Genomic DNA, 19,170 nt, shown 5'->3' with positions numbered 1-19,170 from the left:
TCTAAATATTTTTTATTCAAAAATGGTATATGGGAAAAAAATAGTAAATATTTTTATATACGAAATTTACTATTGATCCAAATATTTTTGTAAATGATACCTAAACAAAAATGAAGTCTGTATACGGGAAAAAATCTATTATTAACCTAAATAATTTTGTATAGGAGAAATGGTATTTATGATCAAATATTTTTTATCCAAAAATGGTATACGGGAAAAAATATATTATTAATCTAAATATTTAATATATGAAAATTTAATATTGATCCAAATATTTTTGTAAATATTACCTAAAAATAATAATATTTGTATACGGAAAAAATTTATTATTTACGAAAAATTGTATTTATGACCCAAATATTTTTTATTTAAAAATGGTATACAAGAAAAAGTTTATTATTGATCTAAATATTTTTATATACGAAATTTACTATTGATCCAAATATTTTTGTAAATGATACCTAAACAAAAATGAAGTCTGTATACGGGAAAAAAATATATTATTGATTTAAATATTTTTATATACGAGAAATGATATTTATAATTAAATATTTTTAATCCAAAAATGGTATACGGGAAAAAAAATCTATTATTACTCTAAATATTTTTATATATGAAATAATTAATTATTTATCTAATTTGTTTAATTTTTTTAAAATTTTTATTTAAAATAAATGATGTATCCAAATTCGCGAAACCGAACAGAACTCGTGCGTATGCACGGGTTTGTTATTAGTTTACATAAAAATCAATATAATCACACACTCTATTCAATAAAGTGTTGACACTTGGCAATACAAAACCACTTTCTCATTTCAAATGATATTTTTCCTCATTTTTCAAATTAAATTATTTCTATCTTTCACTCTCTCTATTAAACACCCTACACACTTCACAGTTTTGATTTTGATTTTTTTCTTCCTCAATTTTCTTTTTCCCTTTTTTATTTTTTAAACATAAATAAAATAATAAATTAAATCTTTTTTAATAGAATGAAGAGGAGCACGTAAAAAATTTACTCAATCGAAAAGATAATTATTTTATGATTATTAAAATATTATTCATAATTATAAAAAAATCATTTTCAAATGTTAAAATTTCTACTTTACTAACAAGTTAGTATCAGCAAAATACATTTTTTATTTTAATTAACGATTGTCTTATTTGAGACACAAAACTCTTATTTTCAAATGTCAATTTTTTTTATTTTTTTCACAGACATTATCAATAAAATATCTATTTTATTTTAATTAACCATTGTCTTTATTTGAGACACAATTCTTATTATTAAAAGTCAAAATTTCTATTTTTATTACGGAGCATTAATATATATATATATATATATATATATATATATATATATATATATATATATATATATATATATATATATATATATATATATATATATATTGTTACATAAGATCATTATTTAGTTTTGTTATGATTTTTACAATATTTATCTCAAAATCATACAAGTTACTCATTATAACTTTGCACATGTCTACAATGTTATGTGACACAACAAGTTAGATCCAAACAATTAAACATGTATAAATGTTAATTTGCACTTGATAAAATGACACTAAACACAATCAGTTAGATCTAGATAAAAAAAACATATATAAATGGACTTTTTTAATGATGAAATATTTTAAATATTAATTTATATTCTAATCTTTATATTGTAATATGATTGAAGAACCGATTCATTGTTACTCTCAAAATAATTTATTATTTAGTAGATGTTGAGTTATCACTCATTTGCACTTGTCTTTAATGTTAAAAATGTGAATTAAATACTTTATGAAATATCATAAAATACAACCAATTAGATTCTAAATAACTAAAGATATATAAACATAATTCTAAATTTAAAGTATAATAATTTTACACTACTGAATAATTTTTCTTGTGGACAGACGGATATATTTTAATAGTATTGTAGTATTGTAAATTAATGACACAACTTCATATTCTTAAAAAATTCATGTCAAATTTAGATGTAGAATATGGTGTCAACTTTAGACGTAGAATGTAGAATGTGGTGTTAACACGGTATACTTACTAGTACTGTAAGGCTATGTTTGGATAGACTAAAATGAACGGAGCGGAATGGAGTGGAGCGGAATGAAGCGGAACAGAGTGGAGCGGAATGGAATAAAGATGGTGTTCCACTGTTTGGTTATTTCATGACGGAATATAATTATTTTGTCATTCCGCCCAAATCGGAGGGTATAAAAAATGATAGAAAGTGATGGAATGGGATGGAATGCATTCCATCCGTTTCCGCTCCATTCCATCCGTTTTTAATCAATCCAAACAATGGAACCTAAGTTAATACCATTCCGCTCCATTCCATTCCACTCTCTTCCATCAATCCAAACATATTCTAAAGGAATAATGAACCATAAGAAACATATAAAGTATTATAAAAAAACGACAAAAACCGAGCGTCTCCAAACATTCCCCGGAATTTGAAATGCCACTCACATTCCACCTTGCTTTTCTCATACTACTTGCCTCACTATATCCATGGACGGTGTCACCTTTTCCTATCCAACAACAACAACAACAACCATGTGATCACTCTCAAGGAAACTGGATCATTGATCATCATCATTCTACTCTCTATGATCCTTCAAAAGATTGCCCGTTCATTGGTCAAGGATTTGATTGCCTCAAAAATGGTAGAACCGACAAAGATTACCTCAACTATAGATGGAAACCCTCTTCTTGTAACCTTCCAAGGTTATCACTTTTTCACTCAACTTTTATTTTTCTCAAATGGGTATTCAGTATTCACTGCTTAAGAGATCTGAGTATAGCAAAAATGAAAACTTTTTCTTTTTGTTGACAGGTTTGATGGTGGGAAGTTTTTGGAAAGATACAAAGGAAAGAAGATATTGTTTGTGGGAGACTCCATAAGCAACAACATGTGGCAATCGTTAACTTGTTTGATTCACATTGCAATCCCAAACTCAAATTATTCCTTAACACAGCAAACTAAAGACCTCACTGTGTTCTCATTTCCGGTACTGTTCTTTTCTTTATATTTATATATGTATTTACTAGGTAATAATAATAGTTTAATTTGAGGTTTTTCTGGTGGTTTTGTAGGAATATGAAGCTTCAATTATGTGGTTGAAAAATGGGTTCTTAGTAGATTTGGTTTATGATAAAGAGAAAGGAAGAGTTTTGAGGTTGGACACAATTAGCACTGGGAACCAATGGAAGGGTTTTGATGTTTTGATTTTTAATACCTATCATTGGTGGACTCATACTGGAAAATCTCAAACGTATTGAAAATTTCTGAATTCAATTTTTGTATAAACGTTTTTGTGTCAAGAGTTTATCTGAGCATGTATGTGGCTTATGGCTTTTTGTTTTAATGTTTTATAGATGGAACTACTTTCAAGTTGGGAATGAATTAATTAAGGAGATGGATCATTTGGAAGCTTTTAAGATTGGATTAAGCACTTGGGCTAAATGGGTTGATTATAATGTTGATCCTTCAAAGACTAGAGTTTTGTTTCAAGGAATTGCTGCATCTCATGTTGAGTAAGTTTATCTGATCTTCTACTCAAAATGGTATAGGTATTGAAAAGTTCAAAAATTAACGGTAATTACATGTGTTTGTATGATGTAAGGGTTCGACTCTGACACGTATCAGACACTAGTCACACCTTTTATTATGAAGGGTCAGTGCTTCATAGATTGTGGCTATATTACAAACTCACTTTCTTTCATTTTTTCCTTCTTTCTTTGAATGAACTGAAAATTATAGCGCAATGGGGTGCTTGAGACAAACTAAACCGGATCAAGGACCAATGCCACCTTATCCTGGTGTAGACATTGTAAAGAACATTATAAGTAAAATGGAGAAGCCAGTACAGTTGCTGGACATCACTTTGCTAACACAGTTAAGGAGGGACGGGCACCCGTCTATCTACACAGGTCGTGGCGAAAGCTACGTCGACTGCAGTCACTGGTGTCTGGCAGGTGTTCCTGATACTTGGAATGAAATGTTGTATGCTGCTCTTCTTGAAAACTAGTATTGGTTTCATTCAATATACATCTTTTATTTATGTCATTCTTTGAAATTGTTTAGTTTGTTTGTGCACACAAAGCTACAAAGGATTGATAGGATTATGAACTTTAACCAAATTAGTTCCTTCATCTTGATGAGAATAAATTGTAAAGTTTTGTGCTTAAAGATTGATAAAACAGTTATGTTATTTGGATAAATAACACTGGACACCATATTTCAAAATTGTATACAAATATATAAGTTGAAAATCATTTTGTTATGCGATTTAAGTTGAAAATCATATAAATATGAAATCATGTTGGATTATGTGAATTTTTTTAAGTGGATTCCCCATTTCAAAAATCAACTTTTAGATCCTCTATTTTAAGATATTTTTGGTCTCCATTGTTTTTTGAAGACGTCATAGTAATGATTAGGATACAAAATATTTTTTTTATAAGGTAGAATGATGACTTTATTATTTAATTTTTGAGATACAGAAATGATATACTTACACTAAATTATGATATATACACCGTATTCTATACTATACAATTTATTTTTTCAATTTTTTATTATATTTATGTGTATTGATTTTTGTGCTACACTTGAATTGGTATTGGAAGAATATGGTGTAAATGATACGGTGTAGCAATTTTAGTGTAAATATAGTACACCTGTTTGAGATAATACATAAATAATTTTAATTTAGCTTTTTTAGAAATTAATTAATTAGTGTTTTTAAAACTATTATATTGGGTCTTAAGTAGGGGTGGCAATAATTCAATACACTAGATGACAATAATTCATGTGTGACTAACCTTTATAAACAATCATTTTATTTGCAAACAAAACTACAAAACAATGTAGGACTTTGTTGACAAACAAAATCCATATGCTAGTATTTTCAATTCAGAAAATTGCAAGATCCTTTGTGAGGTGTGCTATTTTGACACCATTATGTCTATACACTGTAGCTACACCGTATACTACTACAAACTAAATTGGACTGGCCCGGAAATCAAAGGATAAAATAAATTATTAAAAAATAAACTAGTATGTTTTGTGTATGAAAGTACGGTGTAGTGTTACTAAAAAGTGTAATGATAGTTTTTCTCATCCTCTGCTCTTTCATGGTCTGCTGCACCATTTTCTTGTAATATTCTTCTTTCTACCATTTTCTTCTACCTCGTGATTATTAGTATCTTCATTATTTTCTCAGTACCCACCACCCATTAATATTCAATAACTTGATCACTAACTTCATGTTCTCGTTAATATTCATTTATTTGATCAGTAACTTCATGTTTCTGTTAAAATTCAATATTTTGATCAGTAACTTCATGTTCCCGTTTATAAATACTTTTTATAATTATGAAAAAGGTGTGTAGAATATTTAATTTGGCACAGTAAAAAGTGAGTTGCACTGAATACTTTTAATGATAATCACACGTTTTGTTGGGGCCCATATTATGTTTGTCCGACCTATTTTTTTGCGACATGAGCATTAACATGGTGGACATGAATTTTTGCAAGTTTTATGTATTAATGAGTAGTGTTTTTCAAGCTCGTCTGGCACCACACAAAGTTTTTGTCGGGGATTGAAAAGATGTTTTGTCAGGCCTTTCCCCAAATACTGTCCCATAAACTCCTTCATGGACCTTTTTCATTATAAGCCCTACCTCTTCTCTGGCTATACACTTCCACATAGGAGAGGACCAGTCAATCTTATAAAGTTGATTAGCTACCATGAGGTATTGAGAAGATAACTTCTTGACGCGTCAGGCTTTTGTCTCCTTTTCTAGAAGCTCGTCTCGAGTCAAGTATTGAATGATAGGCGACATCCGTCCCTGTGCATTCCGCAACATCTTAACCTCTTCAGCTTCGATGCTTGGTGCTTCCAGAGTCTCCTGTATAACTGTTTCAATTCAACCCGACGCCTTTTATGCTAGTAGTCGAGCTAAAAGATCCCCTCTGACATTTTCCTCTTTGGGAATGTGCTCTATTTCAATTTATGTGAATGGTTTGGAAATCTGAAAAGCCCGTTGAAGGTATTAGACCAATGGCGGGTCCGTAGTGTGATACCCCCTTTGAAGTGACTTGCGATTAATTGTAAATCGGTACGAACAAATAAATGTGTGACACTAGCTCTCATGGACCTTCCAATACTATCCTAGCTCTGCTACCTTTGGGATTAGAAGAATCGTCCATCAACAAAATTGATTGACAAGATGATTCTTAATTAATGGGTGTACTTAATTTTCTACAAAAAAATTTCCAATACTCTTATCTTGATGCTGCTCCTTAGCGTGAACGTGATGTCGTACTCTAATAACTCCACGACTCAAGCTACCATCCTACCTGCCAAATATGACTTCTTTTGTATTTATTTTAGAAAATAAATTGGTCTTTACAACAATGCGCTGTCCTTGAAAATGGTGCCCACACTTCTAGGCAATGGCTCTTATTGCAAGAGCTAGACACTCAATTTTCGGGTAAAAGAGTTTCGCTTCCTTAAAAACATTCCTACCGGAGTAAACCGGTCATTCCACTTCATCACCATTTTGAACTAACATATATCTTATAGCTTTGTATGAGAGTGCCATGTATAGAATGATGGGGAATTCTCTTTAGGCCGGACCAAGATTGGTGGTGTCGATATGAAACACTTCAAATCGGTAAACTCCTTCTCGCATTCTTCTGTCCATTAGAAACAAGAGGACTTCTTCAAAGCCACAAAAAAGTGGACCGACTTGTCTCCTACACAAGACAGAAATCGGGATAAGGCAGTTAATCTTCTAGTTAACTGCCAGACCTTTTTCACCGATCCTGGACTCCTTATCGGGATTGGCCTATATTCCTCTATTCATTAGCATAATACCGAGGAATTCTCTGGTCTGTACCCCAAAAGTGAATTTGTCTAGGTTAAGCCTCATTTTGAAACGCATTACTAACGTGAACATTTCTTATTAATCTTTAACATGGTACCTTTCTCGAGGGTCTTAACCATCATATCATCAATGTAAACTTTCAAATTTCTCTCTATCTGTGAAGAAAACACCTTGTTCATTATTCTTTGATAAATAATTAGTTCCAAAATTTTTAACACTGAATAGCATTATCTCATAATAATAATAATAATAATTCTATTCGTCATGAATGGTGTCTTGGGTGTATCCACTAGGTTTATGTGTATTTGGTTGTAATTGGAATAGGCATCCATGAAATTGAGTAAGCAAAAGTTGGATGCGCCATCAATTAGCCTATCAATATGTAGTAATAGATAAGGTTCCTTGGGACATGCCTTATTGAGGTCAGTGAAATCCACGCATATGCACAACTTCTCAAATTTTTCATAACTATGACAATGTTGGATAAACAAGTCGGGTATTTTATATCCTGGATGAACCCGAATTTTAAGAGCTTTCCTACCTCTTCTGCTACTACCTTTATTTTTCTTATTAATCCTTCCTTTTTCTATGTGACACCGTCTTTAAGGATGGATCTTAAGAGATCTGATGACATGCAAAATTTGGGCCAATTTCAGACATGTTAGAGGATTTCTAAGAAAAGAGGTATACATTGTCTCTCAATATTTGGATGTAGTCTGGTTCTTCTTTTTGAGGTAAACCTGAACCAGTATGGGTGACATAGTACTCTTTAGAGTCAATATGTGTCTTTTTTAACTCCCCTATAAGGGTTAGAATGCCCTCAGACAGATCCTCCAGAGGGACCACGTCGACTAAGTTAACCTTGAAGGAATTCACCTTTGTTAGAAAATCTTTCTGCTCCTTCTTCTTTATCTTCAAAATATCTTTATAGCATTTCCTTGCAAGCCCCTAACCACCATTTATCACACCGATGCGCCCGTCCACCAAGTGATATTTAATGGTGAGATATAGGATCAATATTGCGGCTTCGAGGGTGTTGAACGCTAGTCTTCCAATAATAATGTTATAAGGAGATGACGCATTTACAATCATGTATCTCATCTTGATGCCCTTTGCACTGTCTCTCTTGCTAAAGATAGCCATATCAGGCATATGCCTAAACACTTGAACCCGTTCAATTGACAAACAGACCATGTTGCCTTTGAAAGATAACAACTATGTCAGATCCATATTACCCATATAAATGCATCCCAAAACAAGATATCCTCCAAACTACGTGGATCAATTAAAACAAGCTTTACACTCCAATCAAGGATTTACACCTTTATCACCGTATGGTCACACTTGTATACCAATATTCCCTTTTCATCCATATGGGAAAAATAGATAGAGGTTGACATGTCCTTTGAATCCTAAAACAACGTTTGAGAGACTTGCATTACCACTCAGGCGTATCTCTTCCTGGCCGAGCTGGTTTCTCCCCTGCCAGCGAAACCTCCCAAGATAGTGTGGCGCGTTATTCTGGTTTCTTGAACCTCCTCGGTGTTGTTTTCCTTTTAGAAGAAGATTCTCTAAGCCAGGTTCCCTCTGGGGAGGACTTGTTTTTCATGTAGACCCTCCAACATCTTTTACATTAGACACGATGCGGTCTCTTTGAATAAAAGTTTCAATTTAGTTTTTCAACTGATGACAGTCTTTAGTGTGATGACCTCAAATATGATTGTAGGAGCACCATGCGACTTCATCCTTGCCCATTACGGCATTGGCCCTCTTAGGGCGGCTTGGCGGGAAGGATAATTTTGAGAAGATACATATCTCGTAGATGTCTTATCTCTGTGTGTTAAGGGGTGTAGTTCTCGAAATAACTTTCCTATGGCCTTCGAGAAGATCTCGCCACCGATTTGTTCTTCACCTAAGGTTTGTGATAATCCTTCCAAAGTATAGTTTCGTCCTTCCGAGAATGTGTCCTTTCCTTGGCATCTCAATATATTTTCTCCATGTTGCTTTCTTCAGCCTTGATGTAACATTCTGCTTTAGTTATCACCTCGTCCATGTTGGTTGCTAGTTTTTGTGCTAAGGATTCGTTGAATTGATAAACTTTCAGGTCGTATTGGAAGGCTCCTAAGAATATTTCCTAATTTTGATGAGAGACCTCGGTGATCTCCTTATTGAATCGTAACAATTTCATAAGAACATAACATATTCATAAGTTTTGGAAAAATAACAAGTTAAACATTGTTGCACAAAAACAACAAAAATCAAACAACCTTAATTCATCCTCCTCTTAAGTTGCATCATATAGTTACATTAATTTCCCTCTCCCACATTCTTTCCATATGGTTGCTATTTCCAAGTTGCTTAGAATCAAGGCTCAATGCTCTAAGGCTATGTTTGCGAGTTTGGAGGAGAGGGGAAGGGAAGGCTTCCGAAAACAAATTTTTTAAAAAATATAGAAAAATATTTAATATTTTTTTAAAAAGTAATTTTGTTTAGAATGATAAAAGAGACAATATCATTACTGAATTTTTAATTTTCAGAATAGTGTAACCACCTAAAAGATATTTGAAAAATTTTATGTATGCTCTCCAAAACCCTCCTTCAATACAATTTTTGAGATTCCCCATTTTATGAGGTTTTTGGTGTTACAAATAAAATCAAACCCTCTTACCCAAAATCTTTTTATTCTTTTCACTCAATTCTTCCTATTTTCCAAAGTCCTCATCTCACTTTCCTTCCAAACTCGCAATCAAAGTCTAAAAATATCTTAACCCTTGAAGTTGAGAAGGGAAAACTCATACTCACACATAAACTAGATACACGAGCTTCACCTCTTACTAGGAACTAGCTCTCAACCCTAAACATAACTTAAAGTTTATCACAACTATTTCTCACCAAATATTGGCAGCAAATCTAAAATACAATTTAGATAATAGAAAATTAAAGGCTAAAAAATATAATTTTATTCACATATTAATTGAGTTACGAAATTAATTAGCTTTATTTTTTTTATATAATTTTAACATAGACCGGTTAAGGGAACGACTACTGTATCAGTTACATTTATATTTTTTTATCATTAACAGCAAACAAAATATCATTCATCATTCCCAGCAAACAAAATCTCATTCATCATTCATCATTCACTGCTAAACACACATACTCTCTCTTCCTTATTTTTAATTTTGACTCAGTTAATATATTCAATATAAAAAAAAAATTTTGTCCTATTATTTCTCGCTGTCACACAAATTTTGCGCAAACTTGATCCGCATCGTTAGTCGTTACAGACCTAATCTATAGATATGATGATGGCTTTGAATTTCTCTCTCAAAAATACCAAAAATGTCTCGTTCGTCTTCTCGAGAAAAACCTTGTGGCGTGTGCTTCGTTCTCTTCCACCTTCTGGAAGATTCTGTTCCTATACACAATCCATAACCCGTTTCTCTACACCCTCATCAGCTTTCGCTTCTTCGTTAACCTCTTCCTTTTCGTCACAATAGTAATGATGATTCGTATCTTTCGACTCGCTCAACATGCGTAGATCTGCGATGAAGAATTCACTTGTGAGGATCGGTGGTGTGGAAGGAGATCATGGGTGAATAAAAGCTTTAATTGAGGAGGAGATCGCAAAATAATCAAAGTGAGCTTGCATTAGCATATTTATATTTATTTTATTTTTTTACTTCAATTGGAATTTAGATACGTTTCTGTTCATATATCATGCATTTATTGAATTGTACATAATAAATATCACATCGCTCTTGATTTGTATTTATTGAATGGTCAATTGGGGACATAATTTACTTTTAAACTTCCGGTTGCAATTTTTTTAATAAGTTAGAATTCAGCCGATCCTGTTTTGTCCTTGGCATGTCATCCCAAATGCTTCCAAAATGTTTGATTCATATGCATACTTTTATCCCAATTGCTTCACTACTTCTGTGTCTTTTTTCTTTTCTTTTGTTTGCATCACTTACCCGAAATGACTCAAGTATGTTTTGTTTTCTTTTTGACTAAGAGTGTATTAGTTTCTAATCCTAAAGAGCTAAACTGCTCCTTCAATCTTTATAGATAAGTTTTTCTATAGGCAAAAAAATGGAATTAATTAGAGTACTGGATTGGGATAGGTACAACCATCAAAATTTGGTTCACAATTATAACACCTTTAAAAACATTATATTAGTATTAATAATATAAGAAACCGTTCTTGGCAATATTTTATGTTAGCAATCTTTTACAATTAGCAATCTTTTCCAATACGCTTTTTTAGTTCAGATTTTGGCCTCTATTAGTTAATCTGGTTTTAACCGATATCTCATTTGATTCAAATGAAATTTCCATTGAAATCAGATCAACCAGTAGAGGCAAAAATTTGAACACTCTACAAATATATTGTACAAGGATGGTTAATCATAAAAAATTGCTAACATAATTTTCTCCTAGTAATCCCAATAAAGCCTGCAGGAAAAAAAATTATAATTATTTATAGATATTCCACAAACTATTTATTTAAATGATGATAAGTTACACTCGCTCGTAACTTCATTTCGAATAAATATTTTTTAAAATCAACCGTTGAATTGAAACATACTATCATATATATCATATCTATAAAGTTTTAGATTAATATATAATGATTTATTATGTCATTGAATTATATCAAAATTAACGTTATATGAAAGTTTATTTTAACGTTAATCTTTGGATATCTTGATGATATAGTAAATCATTATAGATTAGCTCAAATTTTATAGGGATGATCTATATGATATTATGTTTTAATCCAACGGTTGATTTCAAAAAATATTTATTCGAAATAAAATTACGAGCAGTGTAACTCTTTGAGTGTAATTTGATCTCTCATATCTTAGTATAATTAACTTGCCAGATTGTCATGATAACTTTCTTTTAAATGCTACTATTTTAAAAACAGTGTATTGTTTTCTTTTATATATTAAATATAATTGTTTTAGAATTGTTAATCACCAAAGTGATTAAATTCATTAAAGTTTGTAATTCTAAATTATACAATTGAATTTTTGATTTGATACTATATGGATAACATGTTTATGTCTCATCCAAAGATGGATCATGACTTATAATTAATGAAATTAAGATATTTATCACCATACTTATTGCTTGTATATCCGAAGATAAACATACATGTTATTTTGAGGATGATTAATTCTTCATTAATGGTAGAACCGACAAAGATTACCTCAACTATAGATGGAAACCCTCTTCTTGTAACCTTCCCAGGTTATCACTTTTTCATTCAACTTTTGTTTTTCTCAAATGGGTATTCAGTATTCACTGCTTAAGAGATCTGAGTATAGCAAAACTGAAAACTTTTTTTTTTACAGGTTTGATGGTGGGAAGTTTTTGGAAAGATACAAAGGAAAGAAGATATTGTTTGTAGGAGATTCCATTAGCAACAACATGTGGCAATCGTTAACTTGTTTGATTCACATTGCAATCCCAAACTCAAATTATACCTTAACACAACAAACTAAAGACCTCACTGTGTTCTCATTTCCGGTACTGTTCATTTTGTTTATTATATTTATGCACTTACAAAGAAATGATTTTGTTTAATTTGAGGTTTTTTGGTGGTTTTGTAGGAATACGAAGCTTCAATTATGTGGTTGAAAAATGGGTTCTTAGTAGATTTGGTTTATGATAAAGAAAAAGGAAGAGTTTTGAGGTTGGACACAATTAGCACTGGGAATCAATGGAAGGGTTTTGATGTTTTGATTTTCAATACCTATCATTGGTGGACTCATACTGGAAAATCTCAAACGTATTGAAAATTTCTGAACTCTATTTTTGTGTGTTTGTTTTTATGTGAGGAGTTTATTTGGGCATGTATGTGGCTAATGGCTTTTTGTTATGTTTTATAGATGGAATTACTTTCAAGTTGGGAATGAATTAATTAACGAGATGGATCATTTGGAAGCTTTTAAGATTGGATTAAGCACTTGGGCTAAATGGGTTGATTCTAATGTTGATCCCTCAAAGACTAGAGTTTTGTTTCAAGGAATTGCTGCATCTCATGTTGAGTAAGTTTATCTGTTCCCTCCACTCAAAATGGTATAGATATTGAATAATTCACAAAATTAATAAAAATTACATGTGTCAGGATGGTGTAGGTGTTTGACTCAGACACGTATCGGACACCATCCACACTTTTATTATGAAGTGTCAGTGCTTCATAGATTATGGCAAGATGGTGGCTATGTTAAATCTTTGTCTTTTTTAGATCTTAGTCATGTGAACTTTTGTGAAAATCTTGATTATAATTTATAATTCAGAAACTTATTTTTTTCCTTCTTTCATTGAATGAACTGAAAATTCTAGCACAGAGGGATGCGTGAGACAAACTAAACCAGATCAAGGACCAATGCCACTTTATCCTGGTGTAAATATTGTAAAGAACATTATAAGTAAAATGGAGAAGCCAGTACAGTTGCTGGACATCACTTTGCTAACACAGTTAAGGAGGGACGGGCACCCGTCTATCTACACAGGTCGTGGCGAAAGCTACGTGGACTGCAGTCACTGGTGTCTGGCAGGTGTTCCTGATACTTGGAATGAAATGCTGTATGCTGCTCTTCTTGAAAACTAGTATTTGGTTTCATTCAATATACATCTATTATTTATGTCATTCTTTGAAATTGTTAAGTTTGTTTGTGCACACAGAAAGCTACAAAGGATTGATAGGAATATGAACTTTAACCAAATTAGTTCCTTCATGTTGACATTTTAAAAAGTTTATTGATCTGTCCCATTTTTATTTGTATCTATTCCTTTTACTTTACAAGGCCTAAGTTGGCCCCTTTTCTAGTTCATATTGTTTAAAAAGAAATATAGCAATGAGAATAAATAGTAAAGTTTTGTGTTTATGCAGGTTCACATAAAGGAGAGTTATTCTTGGATGATGAAGAATTTGCTCCATACAAGGCAATTGTATCAAGATTTGGATTTTAATCGAGCTGTTAGTGGGAATAAGCTTCATTTGAAACTTCTCTATTTAGACCTGCTAGCCACGGATGTGAAGCCTGTGTGGAGACACTTGATGTTTGGTAATTTCGCTCGGCCGAGATCAGTGTTCATCTTCTGGTTAGCTTGTAATGGGAGATTGGCCACTAAAGAGAGGTTAAAGAGATTTGGGCTGATTCAAGATGATAGGCGTGTATTCTGTTTGCAGCAAGAAACCATTGGACATTTATTTTTCTGCTGCAATAGACTGAAAAGTATATGGGAACAAGTTCTAAGATGGATCAACATTGCTCATACTCCAATGGAATGGGATAGGGAACTCGAGTGGATCACTCATAATTGCAGAGGCAAAAGCTGGAGAGCGACCCTCCTAAAAAGCGCGGTTACTGAAACTATGCAATATGGAAAGCTAGGAATGATAATGTGTTTGGGCATAGCAATTATATAGGAGACATTGAGAAGGAGATTATAGATATACTAGTTTATAGACGTTGGAATGCAAAGAAATATAGGAAACACTTAGCTGCACTTATGTTATAGGTGTAGTCTCATAGTTATTTTGTGTATAGGATTCGTTCTTATGGCTGGATCGTGAGCGATCGCCGTGTATATATTGTTTTTTGAATTAATCAAATGCCATTGAATCAAAAAAAAGTTTTGTGCTTAAAGATCGAAAAAACAGTTATAGAACATTTATGTTATTTTTTTGGTTCTAAATACATGAATTTGATTCATGCAAGAAAATATGTTCAATTTAAGCAATAAATACCCAAATAAATATTATGTTTGGATAAATAAAACTCGACACCGTATTTCAAAACCGTATACAAATATTAAAGTTGATAACCATTTTATATGGGTTTAAAGTTGAAAATCATATAAGTGCATGTTTGGTTTGGTTTTTGGAAGGATCAAAAGTAATTATAGAGGTGTGTAATTGATCTAGGGTGATTTTGTGATTTTAAGATGTTTGTTTAGGCAAAAGTAGAATTGATTATGTCTTTAGAATTGATTCTATTTGAAGCTATAATTTGTTGCTTCTGCCTCCAGAATTGATATTGGATGATTTTTACATTGAAATTTATTGTTAAACTCACTTTTACATAAATGTATCCAAACATAAATCAATTGTGCTAAACTCAATTATGATAAAATAAATTATACCAAACTCAATTCTGCTAGAATCAATTATGTCAACTGTCAATCCAAACACACCTCAAATATGAAATCACGTTGGTTTTTGTGTAAAAAAAAAGCTTAAATAAGTGTATTTATTTTTGTAAAGACAAAAATATCCTTAAATTAAAAAAAGCCTTGTATTATTTAAAATACATTTTTTATCAACTTTTTAAATGTTTAGGAAATATTTTTTATCAACATAAATTTAAATATTTTCTTATTTACTTTAAAAATAAATAAATATTTAATAGTTTTAAATATATATTAGTTAATATTAAATTATTTTAATTATTTTAATGAATTTAGTTAGTTATTATACTATTTCTTAATTCAATTAATCTTTTAACTTAATATGAATTATTCATTTATTTATTGTTTAATAAATTAAAATAACAACACACACTCATTATTACGTGAAAAAAAACTCTACTCATCTATATATATTATTTCAAGCAAGTTTGCATAAGTTTGTTTATTTTTCAAAATAATTAATCAACCCTAGATTGAATGGGTAAAAGTGGAAAAGGACTAAAAATAGCATCTCTATGTCTTTCTTCGCATATTAGGGGAGAAAAGAAAAAGTGAATGCCCTAGGATTTTTAGTTTCTCTATCTTTAGAAATTTACATGTCACCCTCTAAATTAAATATGACAACTCTCAAACCTATGAAAAGATCAAAATCTTCAACCATTTTTCATTATCATATTTTTTCAAATCTACGGGAGGAATCGGTCATTTCAAATTTTTGAGCGATATCGGAAATTTTGAGGATATACCGGATATTTTGCGAAATCAAGTAAATTTCTGGTATTTTTAGTTAAATTTCCGGTATTTTCTATTGGAAATTTTAGAATTTACGGTATATTCTACCGAAAATTTCAGAATTTATGGTATATTCTACTAGAAATTTTGAAATTTCCAGTATTTTCATTTGCTTATTATTATACCAAAATTTTGAAGTTTCCGGTATACCGTAAATTTCAAATGTTCTGGTATTTCTGTAATTTAAAAAAAATATTTTCCTAATGTTTTTAAATTTTGCAGTGAGAACTAGAGACAAGGACGACACTGTTGCTGGACGGGCCATAGTTAAAGCAGTTGCTCTTGCTCTAGCTGCTGATGAGGCGCAGGCCCCCGAGTTACAAGTTGGGCGTCTTCCTCTGAACGCTTCCAATCGGAAATGGATGGCGGAGCAGCAGGCGGTGAGGGGGTTCCACGCACCTCGCCGCCAAACTGGTAGAGTATCCACTGCTGCTATGGAGGAGCAGGTGGTTCAGGTTGGGGTAGCAGAGGTTGAGGAGCCCATGCTTGAGGTTGGGGAGCCGGTGGCTCTTGTTGAGGAGCCGGTGCCAAGAGTTGAGGAGCCGGTGACTGTGGTTGAGGAGGGGGTTACTGAGGATCAGGAGCGGGTGTTGTAGGATACAGACACTACCATCGATGCATCTACGGATTCATCAGTACTTACTTATATGGCTTTCCCCGGAGGACCTTCTGACAGGTCCATGTTGACATGATATGCTGACCATGTCGCTGATAAGATATGGCAGGGTGAGGTATGTAATATTGCTTACGTGCTTATTTTTTATTACGCAATTTAATTTATACTAATGTGTTTTAATTGTATTTTTTTATTACAGGAGCGTCCAGTGCTGAAGGTCGCTTCTAACGGGTTGAAGTTGAAGAACTTTTCCGAGAGACCGATGCTTGAGCAGGTGACGAGGATAGTTCGGGACTTCCATCTGATGGACTTTGTTGATGTTCCCTAACGATGCTGGACGCCCCCTGTTATCAGCTTTTGTTGAGAGGTGGCACCCAGAGACATTATCCTTCCATCTTTCATTTGAGGAGATGACGGTGACTTTGGATGATCTGGATTCCCTGTTTCACCTTCCAATTGCTGATACGTTTTTTACACCAGTTCATAAGGACCAGGTGACGACGGTGTACATGGTGATGGATGCTTTTGAGATTGATGAGGTGGCTATCCTTACTGAGTTTGGTGAGACTCAGGGCTTTAACCTTAGGATGTCTTGGTTTAGGAGGATTTATCAGTAGCTTACCGATGCAGGGAGGTACCAAGCTGCTGCTAGGGCGTACATGCTGCATCTAGTGGCATGTACTCTCTTTACGGACAAGTCTGAAGTATATATTAATGTTCGCTATCTTTCTCTATTCAACAACCTTGACACCCCATGTTGGGCTTGGGGAGTGGTGGCATTGACGGTGCTGTACACGATGCTTGATGTTGCATCTCGTCTTGACACCAGACAGCTTGCTGGTTACCTGAGCTTGTTACATGTATACTTTTTTAAATGGTTTTTTGTGTTTTATTATAATTTACATGAGCTTGATGATTTATATTTATGCAGTGTTGGATCTAGGATCACTTCCCTCACATCTGATAGCGGAAGATCCAGCGACATGCAACTGCTGACCGATGTGCGAAGAGGTGTGTGGTGTCGTTTTTTTTACCTCCCCGTTTCACTTGGGAGGACGGCACGCTAGACCCTTCACACGAAATTTGGAAGGAGAATGCGCCCGTGGTGGGATGAATTTTATTTCAGTTCTTCCTACGATATCACACGATATTTCTTATTTGTCCTACGAGTAGGAAAGGGAAAAAAGATCTCAACTAAACCCTAGGAGTTTGCTAAGTGTGGGGATTCACCTAGACTAGAAATTCTGGAGTCCGGGAGGTCGGTTATACATAGGGAAGTGTTTAAACACCCTACATATCTGTAGTACTCTACAGGAACCTTCTCTGTGTCTAAATGTGTTTGTGCTGCTAATGATTATTGGGAAAGTTTCTCCTTTGTATTAGGAGAAGGAATTGAATTGAATAAAAGAAAGACAGACAGACAGACTGACTATTTTTGGTATTTTATTAGCTCGCTGAGATTCCTTGTGAACCTCATGCCTACATATCCCTAATGGAAGTCAGAGCTTAATGTAGTTCGGGGAACTAATTAATTATTAATTATTTTTGGGTGCCTTGCTTGAAGCTCAAGGTTGAAGCTTGAATTAAATCTCTGTTTACAGTAAAGAGACATGAATTTATCTTTACAGAGAGGTATTTCTACTATTCCACCACAAACATTAAAAGAGTGACAGAATAACTGAATTCATTTCATTCAAGAGGGGGACCTTACTTGTGTATGTGCAAGTATACCAGTCAAATGCCTCTTAAATGAAAGAAAAATGCTCATCCAAATTAGGGAAAGTTACCACATGTCTGGGTTTTACTGCCAGCTCATGCCTTTCAAAATCCTAAATGGGAGACTTGATTAAAATGAAATGAAATGTAATGTTTGTTTGTTTGAATGTGGTGAGATAGAAGAAAGATCTCTCTATAGAGATAAACTATGTCTATCTACTGTATAAAAGATTTGATTTTTTAACTGGCTTGTATGAGGCCCAAGCTTGAGGCTTTTTGATTAATGTATTATTTATTGACTCTGGGAGATGACTCCACTGGGGGTTAATTTACGAGGGATTTTTATGTTCTGTACAAAGCCCAGAATTGAGGCTGACTCTACTTGGGGAGTGTTTATTTGGATGGATTTTATTTGGTGTTCTGTACAAAGCCCATAATTGAGGCTGACTCTAACTAGGGGAAATATTATTTTCTGCCTTGTACAAAGCCCAAGGTTGTGGCGGACTTTTAAATAAACTGAGTATGGATGACTCTAATAGGGAAAAGATCCTAGATGTTAGGAATCTTTGACACATAAAATATGGTATATCTGCCTTGTACAAAGCCCAAGGTTGTGGCTACTGAATAATGAAGGACTCACTAGGGGAGACTCTATTATCTGCCTTGTACAATGCCCAAGGTTGAGGCTGACTATTAACAAGGGGAATTTATTGTTTTGGTGCCTTGTATGAAGCCCAAGGTTGAGGCTAACTGTTTTTGTTGGATTTTGACTCTATTGAAGGATTTATTTACTAAAAGACTGATTTTTTGGATGCTAACCCTTTCCAGGGATTTTGACTCAGCTGGAGAAATTGTCTGTTAAAAAAGACTGATTTTTGTCATGTTTTTGGAGGCTGACCCTTTCCAGGGGTTTTGAC

At 33.1% G+C, this 19,170-nt stretch overlaps 2 protein-coding genes across 7 annotated transcripts; both read left to right on the top strand.

Moving 5' to 3' along the window:
* Positions 1 to 2,453: 2,453 nt before the first annotated feature.
* LOC131627705 (protein trichome birefringence-like 42) lies at positions 2,454 to 4,346 on the top strand. The gene is made up of 5 exons (XM_058898543.1): positions 2,454 to 2,751; positions 2,861 to 3,035; positions 3,121 to 3,299; positions 3,403 to 3,561; positions 3,788 to 4,346. Exons 1-5 carry the CDS (start codon positions 2,483 to 2,485, stop codon positions 4,053 to 4,055), a joined length of 1,050 nt encoding a protein of 349 aa, XP_058754526.1. The 5' UTR covers positions 2,454 to 2,482; the 3' UTR covers positions 4,056 to 4,346.
* Positions 4,347 to 10,014: 5,668 nt separating this feature from the next.
* Positions 10,015 to 14,618, top strand: LOC131627710 (protein trichome birefringence-like 42). Of its 6 annotated transcripts, XM_058898552.1 has the most exons (6): positions 10,016 to 10,561; positions 12,124 to 12,180; positions 12,285 to 12,459; positions 12,543 to 12,721; positions 12,822 to 12,980; positions 13,279 to 13,822. In XM_058898552.1, the coding sequence occupies exons 3-6, from the start codon at positions 12,361 to 12,363 to the stop codon at positions 13,544 to 13,546; spliced, it is 705 nt and encodes a 234-aa protein (XP_058754535.1). In that variant the 5' UTR covers positions 10,016 to 10,561; positions 12,124 to 12,180; positions 12,285 to 12,360; the 3' UTR covers positions 13,547 to 13,822. The 6 variants fall into 6 exon arrangements, with proteins under 6 accessions (XP_058754531.1, XP_058754535.1, XP_058754534.1 ...); XM_058898548.1 differs by having other exon boundaries at positions 10,015 to 10,561; positions 12,124 to 12,459; XM_058898551.1 differs by lacking the exon at positions 12,124 to 12,180 and having other exon boundaries at positions 10,017 to 10,561.
* The last annotated feature ends 4,552 nt before the right edge of the window (positions 14,619 to 19,170 follow it).

Source organism: Vicia villosa, unplaced genomic scaffold, assembly GCF_029867415.1.
Source record: "Vicia villosa cultivar HV-30 ecotype Madison, WI unplaced genomic scaffold, Vvil1.0 ctg.000397F_1_1, whole genome shotgun sequence".
In the NCBI taxonomy this organism is placed as follows: domain Eukaryota; kingdom Viridiplantae; phylum Streptophyta; class Magnoliopsida; order Fabales; family Fabaceae; genus Vicia; species Vicia villosa.
Note: the sequence above shows the minus strand (reverse complement) of the source record. Positions and strands in the feature narration are given on the sequence as shown.